This window comes from Diabrotica undecimpunctata, chromosome 5 (genome assembly GCF_040954645.1).
Source record: "Diabrotica undecimpunctata isolate CICGRU chromosome 5, icDiaUnde3, whole genome shotgun sequence".
NCBI classification, from domain to species: domain Eukaryota; kingdom Metazoa; phylum Arthropoda; class Insecta; order Coleoptera; family Chrysomelidae; genus Diabrotica; species Diabrotica undecimpunctata.
This window is the reverse complement of record NC_092807.1, coordinates 105,993,361-106,012,722: the sequence shown is the minus strand read 5'-3', so window position 1 is coordinate 106,012,722 and position 19,362 is coordinate 105,993,361. Positions and strand designations below refer to the sequence as shown.

At 32.1% G+C, this 19,362-nt stretch overlaps 1 protein-coding gene across 1 annotated transcript; it reads left to right on the top strand.

Moving 5' to 3' along the window:
* Positions 1 to 99: 99 nt before the first annotated feature.
* Positions 100 to 11,244, top strand: ZnT86D (solute carrier family 30 member 7). The gene is made up of 3 exons (XM_072532498.1): positions 100 to 579; positions 7,455 to 7,672; positions 9,396 to 11,244. Exons 1-3 carry the CDS (start codon positions 390 to 392, stop codon positions 10,032 to 10,034), a joined length of 1,047 nt encoding a protein of 348 aa, XP_072388599.1. The 5' UTR covers positions 100 to 389; the 3' UTR covers positions 10,035 to 11,244.
* Positions 11,245 to 19,362: the final 8,118 nt, after the last annotated feature.

Here is a 19,362-nt window from a genome sequence, read left to right as displayed (position 1 = left end):
CGATTAGATCTAATAGATCCAGTGACACTCTAGTGACATGAGAAATGAACAAAGCTATAGGTTTTTCCCAGATGTCAAATTTGTAAAAATGAACATTTTGTAACAGAAATGTCAAAATTGTCAGTGTCAAAGTCTACATCATGGAAGTATGGTGTTTTTACAATGTATTTCCTTAAATAAACGGCCGGTTTCGGCTGTAATTTCTAGAGTATAATTTAAGAAATATCCACAACAAAACATATTTTACTAGATTTAATTTTTTATTAGTTAAATTTATTAGATAATTATAATTATCGTATAAAAAAAGACACGTAGCCAACAGCTTTTAAGTGTATATTAGTTATGGTGTATTTTTGTTGAACTACTAAATACACTAACACATCAGAAAAATGTTACCGTTATCACACAAGGATAAAGTGTACCCAAGAGGCTTTGGTTCGAGAATAAAAGAAAAAGTAAACGGTTGGATTAGGTTAATATTTTCAGACAGAAACTCCAGAAATTTATTCCTCTTCCTTATACTTAATCTGTCTTTTGCATTTGTAGAATTAATTTATGGAGTATGGAGTAATAGTTTAGGTAAATATCACCTTTTATCTTAATCTCTTCTTACTTTATACATAGTTGTTTGAAACAAGCCCATAAAGGATATAAAACATGGAGTGTTATTGCATGTTACAAATAATAATGAGGTAATTTATAATTACTAATATACATTTTTCATACATATTATAATGTGTTTCAACTAATGTCAGTCATAAAACTGGTTGTTATCAATAGCAAATTATTTAATTTAGTAAACTTCAAATGGAGGTTTTATCTTCAACTGATGTTTGTTTTAGATAAGAATTATTGGTATATTGCAGATACATGTGTTGCTACCCTTTTCAATACAGGCTTAGGATTAAACTAAACTGGTGTCACCAACATCTTCTGGCTGTTCTTTGTATCCCTCACCTTGTATCCTATGCTTTAGATACAGCACTTTTATTATCTCTATGAACATTTTTTCTCTTCCTTTCTCCATTCTTTTGTAATTTTTTTTTCAATAAACCTTATCATTAGTAGGTTATAACTTGCAGTAACTTCTAACTGGTGTACATATCGTCACCTCAATACTACAACTATATAACTCGAAAATTTTCATTTTTGAGATAAGTTTACCAATAGATGTAACTATATTATCTTCATGTTATGCTATAACTAGACAATTCAAAACGAACCCTATGAGTCAATATAACTAACTTTCAAAAGTAGATAACTTTATAAATCATCCTTTGTTTAATATTACAACTCAATATCTTAAGTTATCTACTTGTTGCACATTTAATGACTAAGCTGTTAGTCACACAACTATACAACTACACTTACCTAGTTGTAGCACGTAGACTTTATTGTGAATTGTGTGATTCAAGAGATGAAGAAAAAGTTATTTTGGCCATGTATAGAAAAATTTTTAATGAAAATTTCAATCTAAGTTTCCATCATCCTAAAAAAGATCAGTGTCGTGTTTGTTGTCATTATATTAGTGCAACCACTGATGAGAAATCGTTGCTCAAAATAGATTATGAATCTCATCTCTTTCTTAAGGATCAAGCTAGAACCGAAAAACTTAAAGATTGAATTGATGCTGAATTTTCTAATGGATCACACATATGTGCCAATTTTGATCTCCAGCAAGTTTTATTAGTACCCTCTGATCCAACAAATAATGCACTCTTCTATAAACGTAGGCTTGACAACTACAACTTCACTATTTACAATGTTGTCAGTAAGCAAGGAGATTGTTTCATTTGGAATGAGACTCGAGGATCCCGAGGAAGTTGTGAAATAGCCAGTGCAATTTATCTTTATCTTAGATCACTTTCAGAAACAACAACCTGTGTCACCTTTTTTAGTGACAGATGTGGAGGCCAAAACTTGAATCAGTTTACTTCAGCAATGTTAATGAAGGCAGAAAATGATTTAAATAACCTGGAAGTCATTAATATGAAGTTCTTGGTTTCTGGGCACAGTGAGATGGAATGTGATTCCATTCACTCTGCAATAAACACAGAATTCAAAAGTGTGTGGGGAAAGCTTTGTGGCCTGAAGATTGGAAGCAAATTGCTCGGGAAGCCAGAAGAAAGGGAGACAATCTTTATCTTGTTCATGATTTGGATCAATCGAACATAAAAGATTTCAAAAAATTTGTAAGGGATAACTTGACTATTCGGAAAAAGGATGAAAATGGAAACGCTGTTCTTTGGCAAAAGATGTGCTGGCTAAGATTTAGGAAGTCACAGCCGTTTATTATGGAGTTCAAAGAATCATTTTCTGATGAAGGATTTAGATACTTAAATTTAATCAAACGGACCCGCACTTCAATTCAATCGCCTTTACAACCTTTGTACCAACAACTGATTTCAATATCTATACACAAATATAAAGATCTGATATCACTATTTTCTGTGAAACCACCTGCTTTGGGAGATTCCTACAGGTCATTTTGCACCAGTCTGCCATACGAGAATAAAGAAGATTCAAGTGAAATAGATGACGGTCAAGACTACGAAGGTCACTCTTAAAGAACTTATCTATTTGTACCTCTTCAGAAATTACAAATTGTTTCATATCAATATTCATAAAGTAGTTTTTTGTAAATATTTTTTTAAATGTTAGTAGGTACCTACCTAATTTTTATTTTTTATGTGTAACAGTGTATAATTTTAACTTAAGAAATAAAAAAATAACTTCTAGTAGTTCTTTTTTTAACAAAAACCAGGGCCAATACAAGAAAATATATATTGCAACAAGTACATAACTGTGTTTTTTGGTATATGCAACAACTAGATAACTGGGACTTTTCCAACTTTTCTCCTGATATTCCTAATCTTGGAAGATATATACATTATTAAACCTCATGGATGGTCATTAAAGAAGGTAAGAATGTTAAAAACGGAATATGGCTTTAATATTTTGTCAATTTTAGGCTAGAAAGGAATTCACACTTTGCAAAAATCTTTAAATGCGTTTTTCTTAGAAGTTTTATATTTGAGTTACCTAGTTGTAGTATTGAGGCCACGATATGTTGACTTCAGTGTAATTTTTCCTGGTATACCAGATGTAAAATTGGTTTCATGACATTTGTCTATGACATTGTGCCTTACATTTTACTAATTACTCTTATTTTTTACATTCTGTTTGTGTAATATATGTAGGGTTTAGTAAAAAGGATATGAAAGGTTTTTGAACTTAAACAGAAAGCCACATTTTGTTGAAGTCCTTGATATGCCATATCTAGAATTACCAAAGAATAAAAGCTTTTGTCTTTTTTGGCCTCTACGAATTCCCTAATTTCTGTAGTTTGACATTAGGTAGAGTCATTTGATTGATAGGGAATTTACAAGAAACCATTTATTTTTTTTCTGTATATCACCTTCATCAATATACCATAGCAGATTTTAATAAATTTATTTCTAGTCCTCTTTCTGGCCCTTTATAAACCCTTGCTAAAAAGCACAAAACAATAGACAAATATATTCAGTTTCTTCTGACAACACATCAATACAATACTTTTAACACATTTATATAATGAGTTTATTCCTTGTAAACTGTATTAATAATTAGTAAAAACCATAACATTGGAAATTCCATTTATCCATTTCCAGCTATAACATGTTTTCTTTCAGTTCTGTTGGGAAACCCAACAAAAATGATTTGTATTTAGGCAGAGAAATATTGTAAATTTTTCCCTTTAAATTATTTCTATTTAAACCAACCTTATTTAATAAAATAATATTAATAAACAAGATAGACTAAGTATGTCAGTTGAAATTTTAGTTTAAATTTTTTTCTATGACTTTAATATTTTTGTACATTTATGCCTACAGATTTAGAATTGTGCCTTTAGATATCCTCCTCCTCCTAAGTGCCTTCTCTCTTGAGGTTGGTGATCAATATGGCAAATTTCTCTCTGTTCTGGGCTTGATGAATTAATTCATTTCCTCTTGTGTGGGTCCAATCTCTGATGTTTCGTAGCCAAGATTTTTTCTTTTGTCCTATGCCCCTTTTACCTTCAATCTTGCCTTCTAATATTACCTGGAGCTGCTTAAATTCCCTATGGCGCATTATGTGTCCTAGATATGACGTCTGTCTAATTTGTGATAGTATTGACCAGGGTGTGTGTTCATTGCTCTCAGTACTTTTTCATTCGTAGTTCTGCTGGTCCAGCTTATTCTTAGCATTCAGAGGTACATCCACATTTCAAATGAATTTAGTTCATTATCATTTCATATATCGTGTCACATTTGTAACATAGATGTGCAAATCATTTTAACAAAGAGAAATAGGGAGGAAGAGGTAGATAGAGTCAGAGGGACGTAGAGAGGGAGAGAAAGAATGAAAGAAAAAGAGATACAATTGAGACAGAGAGATGAAGAAGGGTCAGAGAAGGAAAGCAAGATAGAAAGACATAGGGTCAGATAGAAACAGGGAGTGGGATAGAAAGGGGAGAGCCAGATAGAGAGAGGAACAGCTATATAGAGAGGGACAGACTCAGATAGAGGCAGCGATACCCAGATAGGAAAGGGGAGAGCCAGATTGCTAAAGAGATAAAGTCAAAGACAGATATATAGATCCAGATAGGGAAAGTAGTAGACAGAGAGAGAGAGTCAATCAGAAGATAAGCCAGATAGAGAGAGAGAGAGAGAGAGAGAGAGAGTCAATCAGAAGATAAGCCAGATAGAGAGAGAGAGAGTCAATCAGAAGATAAGCCAGAGAGAGAGAGATAGAGAGATAGAGAGAGAGTAAAAAGCTATATATACAGAGTGAATAGATCTCCTAGATGGAGAGTGAGAGAGTCAGAGAGAGAGCTAGAGAGCCCGATGCAGTTAGTGTGTGAGTATACGGTGGGAAAGCCAGATGGAGTTGGTGTGCCAATATAGAGAGTGGGAGAGCCAGATGGAGTTGGTGTGCCAGTATAGAGAGTGGGAGAGCCAGATGGAGTTGGTGTGCCAGTATAGAGAGTGGGAGAGCCAGATGGAGCTGGTGTGCCAGTATAGAGTGCGGGAGAGCCAGATGTAGTTGGTGTGCCAGTATAGAGAGTGGGTGTGCTAGTATAGAGAGTGGGTGTGCCAGTATAGAAAGTGGATGTGCCAGTATAGAGAGCAGGTGTGCCAGTATAGGGAGTGGGTGTGCCAGTATAGAGCTGCTACGCCTGTGCTCTGTTACTGCCATGTTAACCATGACGTTAACTAATCAGTAGCAGCTCCCTCTGCAAACTCTCTAATAATATCTACACTAAAGCCATCGCAGCCTGGGCAATTTTTTTTTTCCTGCATGCGTAAAATATTGATTTAATTATTAGATATGTTCTCAGCTCTATTAAAATGTAGAATTATGATATTGTCATTCTGAATTGTTACTGTCTTTTTGGTATGTTGCATGTTTGGTGCATTGTGGATAATATATTATTTAATGGTATATACCATATTATATGGTTGGGAAATTGTCAGAGGGACAGTTAATCAAAGAGGTAGAGGGGAGATTGGGAGAGAAAAAGAGAAAGAGATAGTCAGAGAGAGATGTAGAGGTAGTAAAAGGGAAGAGAGGGAGAAATAATATGAATGAAGGAGAGCCAAACAAAGAAACAGAGGCAACAATAATAATAATAGTCAGAGATAGATATGAACAGAGGGAGAGTGAACGTAACAAATGTAGGGAGGGGGTCACAGCCAGAGGGAGGCGTAGTCAGAGAGAGGGGGACTGAGAGAGATAGAGACAAAATAGTTAGAGATATTCATAGGGAGAAAGCTAGAGGTAGTAGGTAGTAATAGGGATAAAGAGAAGAAGATCAACAAACTAATAATAAGGAAAAAAACCTACAAGTTTTAATAAAAAATGTATGGAAGTACAAATGTATCTAAAAGGGACGTAATGCACAGAGGCATCGTGTCATTAGACATAACAAAACATTTAGTCTAAAATTAATAAAAAGAACCAAATGGCAAAGAATTTACTATACATACTATAAAGAACTTCTGAAACAGAATCGAAATACTTTAAATTGTATATGAATAATGAGACCGGTTTTAATTGTCAAATAATTTATATTTAATCGTGAATTAAATCAAATCAATACAATACGAATTAAAAGTTTCTACACCACTTTAAAAATTTTCATTACAGTGATAAGTAAATTTATATACGTCACAAATACACCATAATATGCATAAAGATTATATGGAAAATAATATTTCCATTGTTAAGTACAAATTTATATTATCATGAAATTTAAAAAATGGTGTAGTCAACTTTAAATAATTACCTATAACTAAAAGTAAAACAAATTTTTATTTAAAAAAGCCTACATGGTCGTTAAAAAACAACTGTTATGGAGGTTTATCGGATGTAAATGTAGATTTTTTTTAATTTATAAAACAATAATCAGTGTTGAGAAACCTCAAAAAGAACGGAAAACCTTTTAACATTATTTAACAAATACAAAATATTAAAATGTGACGAAACGTCAATATAAACTATAATTTAAAATTTAAAGTAATTACTATTTTAATGGGAATAAACCACAATTGAAGGTTAAAATAAGTTTATTGACATTTCAATCCTCACTTTGGAAATCGTTCTCAAAATACAAATATTAATAAATAAATACAATTTATTGTGGCTTATTCCCATTAAAATAGTAATTACTTTAAAATGCCACAAGAAAATAGCTTCAGAACAATAATTGTAAAATTCTTTCTTTTCTTTCTCCCCTTCCTTTTACCCTAACAGGGTGTCGGATTAATTGTAAAATTTAATTTTAAAATAAACTTTTTTAAATAATATTGTGGCTTATTCCCAATAAAAACGGTTAATTAAATAAAAAAAAAGTTGGTCATATTCATTAGAAATATTCAATTATTCAGAGGCAATTTGGCAGTTTAAATAAACAATTGGATTTTGATTATTCTACTTGAAGAAACACTAAATTGTTTCTCTTCGAAGACTTTTAAGACACAAATTAAAACCTTATACAGAGTCTAAAGAAATGGTACATTTTTAATTCATAAGAATATACATATAAGAATTTACTTAAGTTTCCAATGCATGGGAATTTCCATGGCTATTGCACGAGGTATAAAAACAAGTAATTGCACTGTTCTCGATATTAAGTATCACTGAAAGTAACAAACTGAACACTGTATAATGAATTGAATAAAATTTTCAAGGAGCCAATATAAAAAATTTGATTCATATTCAGTTTTGAGTTTCTACAAAAATGTTTATTAAAAAAGTGTTTTCATTTGGTTTCTTATTACTTTTTCATCAATATTCATTAAAGTATTTCTATTTTATATTATATAATATTTTTTATTGTATTTTTTATGTGAACTTTAAACTCCTTTTTTAAAAGTGATCAATAAACATCGTATTTATATATTATTAGTACTTACTTATTCCCCTATTTTCAGGTTTAATTTCCGATGCCTTCCACATGTTTTTCGACTGCACTGGTCTTCTTGCAGGACTAGTGGCATCTGTTATCACAAAATGGAAAGCAAACGACAGGTACTCTTACGGATATGTGAGGGCCGAAATTATAGCTGGGTTCGTGAACGGGCTGTTCTTGCTCTTTATTTCCTTCTTCTTAATGTCGGAGGCGGTCGAACGAGCGATCGAACCACCTGAGGTAAGTGGACAGAAAATCATTTTATTTTGTGTTTAAATTATTCACATAATCGATGTTTGGGAGCTTTTTATTCCTGAACTGCGTGTTTTGTTTAATTTACATTTTCTAGCATACATTTCAGAACCAAATTAAACAAGTTTGACCTAGTACACTTTCTTGTTGAACTACTTTATTTTGTTTTAAATCGGTGCAGGTGTTTTCTAGTTTCCTTGAATCTTCGCCAATTCTACTATTGCCTTTCTTTGACTAAATTAATAAACCAAGATCGGTAGCTATGTTGGTTTTATAAGTACATAAAACAACAGAAAAAAAATATGATTAACATTAAATCATATTATCCATAACTCAAAAGATATAAAAAAGACAGTAACTCTATTCTACATTCAATAGAGTTGAGAACATATCTAATTAATTATAAATCAATACTTTGCACATGTAGGAATATCTAGCCAATAACATACCAGCTCCATCAAAACCTCCAGTAAATAGGAGCCAGGAAAGTGCATATTCGAATGGCAACTCAGAAAACCATATTAGAGAGGTTATAAGAAAACTAAAAAAAAGAAAATCTCCAGGCTGCGATGGCCTCTAATGTTGATTATTATTTGAGAGTTTGCAGAGGAATTGCTACTGATTACAACCAAATTAGTTAACATCTCTTTTGTCATTTGATTAATCCTAAACTCTATGAAAATAGCCATAGTGGTATAAAGAAGGGGACTCAAAGCAACTTGAAAGTTAAAAACAAATATTTCTTTTAACAGCCATGTCAAAGATCTTGGAATCATGTGTAAATAACCAACTTGTACAATTCTTTGATTCATCCTGCTACTGGTTTAACAGACAATATGGACATGTTTTAAGCACAATCTCTGCTGCTACTGACTTAATAACACTATTAGACAAAGGGTTAAGTTGTATATTTGTATCATTAGATTTGCAAAAAGCTTTCAATACAGTTGACCATGATTATTGATTGAGTGACTATTTGAGTAGCAGAATACAAAAACTGCTATGTAACAATGTGCTAAGCGAGTTCCTCAAGGGTCTATATTGGGACCAACACTTTTCTTGATTTATATGAATTCATTATCCAATTTACTGCAGCAGTCCATATTGTATCTGGATGCTGATGACACTGGTCTTCTGTATGCCAAAGTGGCTTATGTATCATAAACTCTCACTTAATATGAGTAAGGGCAGTTATATGATAATTTCAAATTTAGATACACATAGGGAGATGCAGTTGAACTTTGGAAAATTCAAATTTAATAAAAAGGAGATGATTAAGTATCTTGGATTGTATATAGATAAATGACATACTTGGAAACAACACATATTACAGATATGTCATAAAATAACTCCAGCAGTGGGCATGTTAGGAAGGATGTTTAAATTTATAAGTCTCCCTCAACGTAAAATTGTGTAATATTGTCTAATAAACTCACATCTGTCTTATTTACAGTATTTGTAAAGTGATTGGTCCATGAGGTCATTAATAGTAAAAGAGATAGCAAGATAGATTATCAATGTCCAAATTTCCATGTCGTAAAGTAAGATTTCTTCTTCTAGTACTAATTTGAAATATCTTCCATATAGATATGATAAAAGAATTCATCTTTACTGTTTATATGTAAAGGGTTTTAGTTTGTGAATTAAACCCTCTTGTATATCTTCGCCAAAATAATTACGTACCTATCATTTAACAATTTCTTTATTTCAGGTCAAACACGAAAGACTGTTTGTCGTATCAGTCCTAGGTTTGTTGGTCAATTTAGTAGGTATCTACGCCTTCCAGCACGGCCATGGTCATTCCCACGGAGGTTCCCACGGCCATTCCCACGGAAGATCCAATCATGGGCACTCCCACTCCGTCAATAACCATCACCATTCCCACGACATAGAATTTGACAGCGGGAATTCACAAATAATGAAAGGAGTCTTCCTACATATTTTAGCGGACACTTTAGGCAGTGTCGGGGTAATAATATCAGCTGTGCTCATGAGCATGTTCGGTTGGATGATCGCAGACCCCATCTGCTCAATGTTCATTTCTATCCTTATAGCACTTAGTGTCTTGGCTTTGATAAAAGATTCTGTGATGATTCTTATGCAAAGACAACCGGCGGCTCTGGACAACGTCCTACCGCAATGTTATCAAAAAGTGGTCAGTCTGGCGGGAGTCTATTCCGTTCAGGAACCCCATTTCTGGACCCTCTGCAGCGAAGTCTACGTGGGCACAATCAAACTAGAAGTATCCAAGACGGTGGACCCTAAATATGTAGTGTCGCACACTCAGATGATTTTCGCATCGGTGGGAGTGAGGCAGTTGTACGTTCAATTGGACTATACTCCAATGTGATAAACGAGTAACACAAAGTGATAAACAGCCAATCCGAGTTAAGGAGAAAAGCTACTAGGGAAATTAAAAACACATTTTCAATTTTGTTATCGTAGAGATTAAATTTTATAAATTTTTTATAACAGTTTTTGTTTAATTAATCTACGGACGCGCCATGCCTAACGGAAAGAACCTTACAACACCGAAAACTAACGGTTTTAAATATTGCTTTGGTTAAAAATACGACTACCGACGTGAAAAGTTTTCTGTCTAGTAGAGAAAAATCATTTTTTTTTAATGCCTTTATTTTCTTTGGTTGAATACCTGTTGACCAACATTTCTCCAGTTAGTTCGAAGTAGTGCAAATATACAAAATATCAATTTACCACCGATTATCAATGTCGATTTGACTCAAGAGTTAACAGCAGTTAACTAGTTAAGACTAAAGAGTAATTTTGTTTATAGTACATTGCATGTTTACAATCCACCCTAAACACAGAGTAATAAGTAAATAGTCTGTAAGTAAATTAACGTGAGTTAGGTATTATTCGGTTCTCTAAGTATTATTGCGGTAGGTCTTCGTTGAAACAATATTCCAGTTTATTTTTTACAGTATCTTAATTAGCTTAATCAAACAGAATATTTGTCTGATTTAAATCTGATCTAAAACAATTAATTTATTCGTAATAGCGCCATCTGTGATCTAGACTGAGGACTTTTCATTTTACCCCGTATTTACGTCAGTAGCTACTCCATCTAAATATTTATAAGCTCTAATCTAACCTAAGTCTAAATTAGATTACTTTTAAAGACAGATTACTAATACATTATTAATAACGTTAGTTTTAGAAGACAGTGATGTTACTATATTAGATATTTCCTATAATTCCTATACAAATTAGCAGGAGTTGCTATTGAACTAAACAATTTATTTACATATTTTTGTATATACTGTTTGAAATTTTAAGTTTTATGAGGGCAACGAATATTTTTTCTCACTGTAGGTTTAGTTCCATTGAGCGTGGCACACCCTGTATTATGACCCAAGCAAAACGAGATTTTCCAAACCGTTGTTTTAAGTTATTATTATACATTATATGATTTTGTATATAGTTGAATTTGAATTTTATTAAAAAAAAACATGTGTTAACAATTGTAAGGAAATAATATATGTTGTTTAAAAAAACGAAACAATTTTTGCATTTAAATAAAACATCCTGATCAGTAATAATGTAGTTTCTTTCTTATCAAAAATATAAGAGGACAAGGTAAAATTTTGTCAAATGACAAAAATATTGTTTAGAAATGTATTTTTCGATGTAAAACAGCCTCGAAAAAGCGAGGAATAACCTGTGCTAGTCCTTTATTAAGACAAGGACGCCTTCGTTACATAGTAACAAGACATTTACTCAACTCACACACTCCACGGAACACAAAAGACCTCGTTTGATCTTGGTACAAAGAGGCGACTGAATATACACTATACTAGAAAAACTACACTCTACAACTATTAATTGTGTACAGTATGTTAAGTTTTGGATTAGATATTGCACACTACATAAAGCGCTAAAATCGGCAACATTGCCTCTTATGAGATAATTGTAATTCTCCGATCCCCTCCTGAACATTTTTTTGTAGTTGAATTAAAAATAAAAGCCCATTTCTTTAAAAGATAACACAAAGAATATACTTTTATTGAAAATAAAAAATAGTTCCTAATAAAATAAGAAATAATTCTTTATGCCCTATAGAAATGATTCAAATATTTGACCTACGGCTGAACCATCGAGCAAAAAGACAAAAGAGGGAATGTAAAGGTAGTGGGGGCAAAAATATTGTTAGACAGGAAGTGCCATCTTGAGAGGCCAAATTAAACAAGGAAAGAGAGTCTTTCCTTGTTTAAGAAATCAAATTTAGTTGGGTTATGTTATTATTTGTCCCAACTGTCACATGAAATCTTATTTATATTGAAGTTTTTTAATAATTGTTTCACATTTTAGACTGTTATCGTTAATATTTAATTAAAATTTTCTCGTCTAAGACACATTCTGAAAACTATTTTATAGCTACTGTTAATAAGTGTCGGAAAATTTAAATTTGGCGCATTCGCATTTCCGGATATGTCCGCCATCAGAGGCCACTTTTTTGGTCGCCTTTTCATAACGATTAAATTCCCTCTTTTGTCTTTTTGCTCGATGGGCTGAACAGTACTCCAATCTGTCATAAAAACTTCTGAGAACAGATGAAACAGTTTCTTCTGTAACAGAATTGGAGACTACTTTTATGATTTTTTAATTCATCCAAATTTTTGGGCAGTAGATGATGCTTTCTAAATGTCCTCAAAAAAGATCTATCAAGATCATGGGTCTAAGATCTGGAGATCGCGCAGGCCACTTATCGCCTGTTCCACTGATAACTCGAGTCGGGAAAGTATTATTTAAATACTCCCTAATTATTCGAGTGCCATGACCTGAACAGCTGTCTTGATGAAACCGAACATTCTCCATATTTACATTAGGAAGATTGAGAATAGCGAGAACATGATTCTGTAACAAATCGAGGTATACTCTACTATTTAAGTTGCTCTCAATAAAAAAATCTACCTATTATGCGGTCTCCAAAAATGCCAGTTCAGGCGTTAAGTTTTTTTAGGACGTTGAGTTCGGTAAACAACACTTCTGTGTTGGTTTTTCCGAGCCCAATATCTCGTAATGGAAGAATTGTGTCTTCCTATTAACGAAACAGAAGATTCATCAGTAAATAAAATGTTTTTAATTAAAGTTGGTTCATCATTATCCTTCGTTATTACAGTTTCACAAAACTGCATTCTTCGAAAGTAATCGTATGGATAAAGCTGCTGCGTTTTTTAATACTTAAAATTCTTGTAACCGTGCTTTTTCCATACTTTCGTTACAGTAACATTGCTAACTTCTAACTCTCTAGCACCGTTTCTCCTTGAACATGTTGAATCTACCTCGATTGTTGCACAAATTTGTGTATCCCGGTATTTTCTTTCCTCAACTTTTTCTGGTGACACTTCTTGAGGAATTCTTCTGCAATTTTTGAGGAAATAACTCTCAAAATTTTTAACGATGTGAATTGACTGTACGCAAGAAAATAAATCTACACACTGTTGTCCAGAATGACCACCATAAAAGCATTTTATTATTTGAACTTTTTCGGCGGGCGTATAAACAGCCATGTTTAAACAACCACTGTATAATGACAAATTATTGGCGACGGGTCAACGGAGCAGGTTCGTGGAAAGTCGACGATGCGCAGCGTTGCCATTTATAGAGTTTATATCTCATTTAAAACTTAACGTACTGTATAATTCTCAACGAGAAACCAAATTAACACAACACATAGACCTTTGAGCAAGTCAAAGTAATTCACTTATATTGGATCGCTAGTAAATAAAATAAAATGAACTGGACAAGCGACAAAATAAAAGACGCATAGCCATAGCAAACAAAAGTCTCCATGGTCTCCAAAAACAAATGAGAAATAACCTAAAACGTGCAATAAAGCTTAACATTTACAAGACCTTAATAATAAGACCGGTTTTGATATATGGGCCTGAAACAAGGACTTTATCCAAAGACGACGAGATACTTGGTATCTTTGAGAGGAAAATATATTTTTTTGAGCCATAAATGAAAATGGTCTATGGTGTCGAAGATATACACCACACATTACAAGCTTTGAATTACATCAGCTATAGACAGATCCAGAAATTGTGAAATTTATTAACACATTGATCGCCAGAGCTATTTTTAAAAAAAAATTCTGGGGGCCACGCGTATATTTTCGTGTATTTGTTTTTATGACATAACAGGTTTGAGTTGCTGCTTCGTTTTATTCATTTTTTGGAGAACAGTAGTTCCCAAAATCGTCTAAATAAAATATAGCCTCTTTTCCAGGAGAAGACTTTGTAATAGACGAAACATTAGTTCCTTGGCGTGGTAGACTAATATTCCGTCAATATATACCAAACAAAGCTCATAGGTATGGTGTAAAGGTGTTCAAACTATGTTCTACCAATGGTTACACTTATAACATAGATTTTCTGAAAGCTGAAGGCAAACTGCCTGACCCAATCCAACATTTTTTCATAGTCATCAGATTTCCCAGCATAAATCTTAGTATTCCATTAGATCCAGGCCGCACATTATATATCGACAACTTCTACATCAGTTATAGCATTGTCACTTCTTGATAGAAATACACACACTATGGGAACAGTTAGAAGCAAGAGAAAACACTTACCCCAAAATGTTTTGTTTGCAAAATTAAAAAGAGGTGAATCAATAGCACGAGAAGACGAAAATGGGATAGTGGTAATGAAATGGCGCGACACTCGTAATGTTAAAATTTTATCAAAACACTCACCAAATATGACTCAAATAGAAGAGAGAAACATTCATCCAAGTACCAGTATGCAAAGTAAGAGTCGTAAAAAACAAATAAAAGAAAAGCCGGAGATAGCGGTAGCGTAAAACAAGGGAAAACCAGGAATTGATGTGTCCGACCAATTATCGACTTATGCTTCTACACTACGCAAGGGCGTTAAGTGGTATCGAAAGCTTGCCTTTGAATACCTGCTTGGAATTTCAATTGTAAATGCATTTCTAATTTATAAGGTTGTTAAAAGTCCTACAGTTTCTAAAACTCAAATAAACCTCACAAAAAAAAAATGATTATTTAGGGAACAACTGGTACAAGATCTTTTAAATAAAACGGAGATAAGAAACAAAGACTCAACATAACAAACACGCATTTCTTACAAACAAAAAGGATGAAAATAACAAAAGAGTTAGTGTTCTAAATATGTGTCTTTTGTTACGCCAAGATGAAAGAAGAAGAAGGACGATATGTTGCCCGGAACAAAGCAAAAAGAATATACACTTACTGCCCGGATTGTACCTCTCAACCATTTATGTGTTTGGAATGTTTTGGAGTCAATCATAAACCCAATTGACTATTTTGTATTTTATTTTGGATGAAACGAAATGAAATTTGAAGCTGAAATCCAATCACAGTTGCTTTGTAGGTGGCCACACATGTAATGCCTAATGCTAAAATATGTATAGTGTCACTCAAATATGAGCGACGCGGCGCAATATGATATACAAGAAAAATCGTGTCGGACATATATGAGCGACGTGGCGTAATACGCACTACTGGTGTCGGCCATATATGTCCGACGTGGCGATCAATGTGTTAAGGTGCGGAGACTAAGATGGACTGGACACATTGCTAGGATGTCCGGTAGGTATAACAAACAACAACTTGTCGGTTATACATTTTCCCAGAATTTTCTTTTCTAAAAACGATTTCCGGAGTGGAAATTAAAACATCAAATTTAAGCTAGTCAATAATGTATACCTATACCACAATACATAAAAAACATGTACTCTGACCTACATTGGCAGATCTCACAGCACACTCCCCAAGGTTTAAATCTGTGGCACATCTTGAGGGGGGGGGGGCACTTTCAATTTCTTCAATTTTTGACGTCGTTGGAGGGGAAAATTAATAAAATACATAAATTAATTTCTCTTTCCAAAATTTTTACTTCTTGAAAAATGAAAACATGATAATTAATGTAGATATTAATAAGTAACCACGAGCAGTAAGTGTTTTTTGTTTATATTTTATTTAAATGGAAACATTCATTTTTAGATTGTCTTGCGAAAGGAAATAGAATTTCTGAAAGCTTGACTAAGTTCAAAGAGTTTTACTTTTATAAGCCTAAAATAAATTGACTGCACTCCCCAAGAATATATATATATATATATATATATATATATATATATATATATATATATATATATATATATATATTATTTTATAATATTTATAATATAAATATATATATATATTTATATTTTAATATGGATAATAGTGTCATAGTAATTGTTTATTTTAACCTACTCACTAAAAATTGTACAATGGGAATTCACTCTATAAAATATTGCGGTTACCATAACTCTTAAATAAAATCAAACAAATATGTCATTTATTTAGATATGCTAAAAAAATTTAAATTTTTATTCTTATAGTTGTAGAAGTATTAAAATATTTACATATAATAATTAATTATTCTAATAAATTTACAGTTTTCTCCTGAAGAAGTCACAAAATCGTGACGAAATATTGAGACTGAACAAATAGAGTTTTATTTCCTGACCGATTGCTGATACTATAAATCAATATATATATATATATATATATATATATATATATATATACAGGGATGAGTCCCTTAAGAACCGGCAAAATAACGCAAAAGATAGAAAACATAATACGTTGTGAAATAAAAAGAGATGCAAGTAGTAGAGGTGAGAAATTATCGATATAAACCTATAATTTACTTTAAATTACATTAGATCTATCGAAAGTTTCCCACCTTTAGACGTTAGCTTGAGCTGGTTGACTTCATTCATAGCAGTACGTATCACGTAATGTAAGTAAAAACAGTTTAAGTACGAGTATGTTTTTATCCAAAATTAAAGTATTGATCAATAATAAACTGTGATTTGAGACGTCGCATACACTCTTCTCAATACAGAATTATCATAGCTTGTTATTCTGTATTCGTCAACACAGAATTAATTATCAAATTACTTCTAATTAAACTGTTTACTTACATTTGCTTTATTGCCTTCAATCAGTTTTTACTTTATGCGAAATTTAAAAAATGTTAATGTTCGACGTCATACTTGTAATATTATGACTGAAGTCAACTAGCTCATAAGCTAACGTCTAAAGGTGGGAAACTATCGATAGTCCTAATGTAATGTAAATTAGAGGTTTCTATCGATAATTTCCCACCTCTACTACTTTCATCTCTTTTTATTTCACAACGTATTATGTTTTCTATCTTTTGCGTTATTTTGCCGGTTCTTAAGGCACTCATCACTGTATATATATATATATATATATATATATATATATATATATATATATATATGTATATATATATGTATATATATATATACATCCCGCTATCATTTAGAGCTCTTTTCACGTTGCAGTAGTTTAGCATCACCAAGAAATGCTATCATTTCCTATTTATAAGTCGTGTATGTTCGTTTAGAGCACCTTTGTAGGCTTGGCACCGTTGTCGGTTTTTCAATAATCCGATTTTTTTATATATTAAATTTTTTACATCAAACCATCATTGTAACCTCGGAAGGTAAAATTATTGTATTTGGTATCATTTTAAAGCCAATAGATGTTGCCAGTATTAATACTTAAAATTATATTTGAAAACATAAAAATATCGATCGGTTTGGTCGGTCGGTCAAGTTCAAATAATAAAGACATTGAATCTACCTGCCAGCCGGCTGATTTCAGCCGGCTGGGGTCAACTAACAGGTTTTTTTATATCAATGTTCAGTTGTTATATCTATTTATTTAGATATTTTTTCCCAGAGAGTTGTGTCGGGGAATATTTTACATATTTTAATTTCCAACCTGTTTTATCGAAGCTATCAGTGAATAGTTTAAGATAAATATTAGGTTTTTATGGGATTAAGTCAAAAATATTGGTTGTGATTGTGATGAGAATTACATTTTTAATTATTTAATGTTTGACATTTTGATTTCCATTCAGGAAATCGTTCTCAAAAAACGTTTTTTGTACAAAATGTGTATACACATTTTTACATAATTTGTACAATAAACAAGGTTAAATATTGGAAAACATATCGTTAAATATTAGTTAATTAAAAATGTAATTTTCATCTCAATATCGACCAATAATTGTGGCTTAATCACATAGAAAAATAATATTTGACTTTGCCATAAGAAAGTAGTTCACGGAACCTCGCTAAATAGTTTAAAAAAATCTTATACAGAAATATAAATTCTAAATAGTATGAGGGGTAGCCGACGAAAAATTCGTAAAGACTGAGTTGACTAAAGTTGATTTTGCTTTGTTTTTTTAAACAATCTTAAAAGGCAAAAAGAAAATAATTTGCTTATAAAACGTTTTGTATACATTCTAAAGAAAAACAATTCAAATAAATGTTGTAGACCATAAAAAGTTTTTTATGTAGACAAATACCAAATTTAAATACATAAATAATTGAGATAAGAAAAAACGAAAAAACCGTAAACTGTAAGATATTATGTTTGTAGTAATTTATAAATGTTAATAACTTTGTTTTTTGCCTAACGACAGGTAATATAGCTACTTGAAATTATGGCAATTGATGAGTTATTAAAGTGTGCTAAATATCAAGCAGATCAAAAAATATTTTACAATTTATTCAATTTGTTTATCACAGAAACCGATTATTTAAACAACTGTACTTGTCCAAACAGTATGACTACAAGTATTTTGTAACTTGCAATCGATTCTTTGCGCTTTCAGTTTTAGGGTATATTAAAAAAACTTTAACATATTATTAAATTTTTTATTAAAAACCAGTTTGAATAGGGGACTTTTTAGTTTTTAGACCACTTCACGTTTTTTTAGTTTCTTTGACAAGTGAGGATTGTCTATTCGGTTATTTCTTAATATGGGCTATGATCAATTGTCTAGTCAAGTCAACACTATTATAGAAGTTACCCATACTTTTTCAGTAGTCATTCAGACGGTTCATCTTAATTGTACCCATATGGAACATAAGCCCGAGAAAAGTCTTAAATTCTGTTTGTGTTGTCTCTTTCCAAAACGCAATCCTCGATTTTTCTGAACGACTTTGTGCAAATATTTCATCAGAGTCAATCAGGGTCACTTCCACCATTCGTTTAATCTACATTGTCTTAGCGAGATGCTTCTAACAATGATTGTAATTCAACAGTGGTCAATCTACGTTTATGTTCAAATCTAGCTTTTTTAGATGTCGAAGGTATATTATTTACATCCATTTTTTTTATAAATACTATAACTCACTTTTACGGAGGTAATTAACAATAAAAACGTTCTACTAGAAACTATCAACTTATCCAATATTATAAGGCCACTTGAGGCACAATACGTTTTTACTCAATAATAGTTCCTGTATAAGTAAAATTGTTTTTTAATGTGATTCAATAAAGCACACTAGACATATTGCAGTTTTGCCATCACATTCTTCAGAGTATGTTTTAACTTTTTTAACTTTTCTATCGGCCTTTCTACTAATCATGCTTCTTCTTAAAAATTTGTAACATCTTGTACACTTTCTTCTCTTTGTATTATCTACATCGCTTTGCCTGAGATGGTATTTTTGGATGTAACTTGTCGTGAAGGTTACAACATTTCTTTATTTGCAAATGCCTTCGCGAACTCCAGTCTGAACTCAAGGATAGGTTGTCACTTTTTTACGTTTTCTGTTATTTAGCAACTAAGCAT

Excerpts from the sequence above, each read along its gene's own strand:
- ZnT86D (XM_072532498.1), top strand. The coding sequence starts at position 390 with ATGTTACCGTTATCACACAAGGATAAAGTGTACCCAAGAGGCTTTGGT. Across the intron at positions 580-7,454 it reads AGTATGGAGTAATAGTTTAG|GTTTAATTTCCGATGCCTTC; the intron begins GTAAATATCACC and ends CCCTATTTTCAG. Across the intron at positions 7,673-9,395 it reads GAGCGATCGAACCACCTGAG|GTCAAACACGAAAGACTGTT; the intron begins GTAAGTGGACAG and ends TCTTTATTTCAG.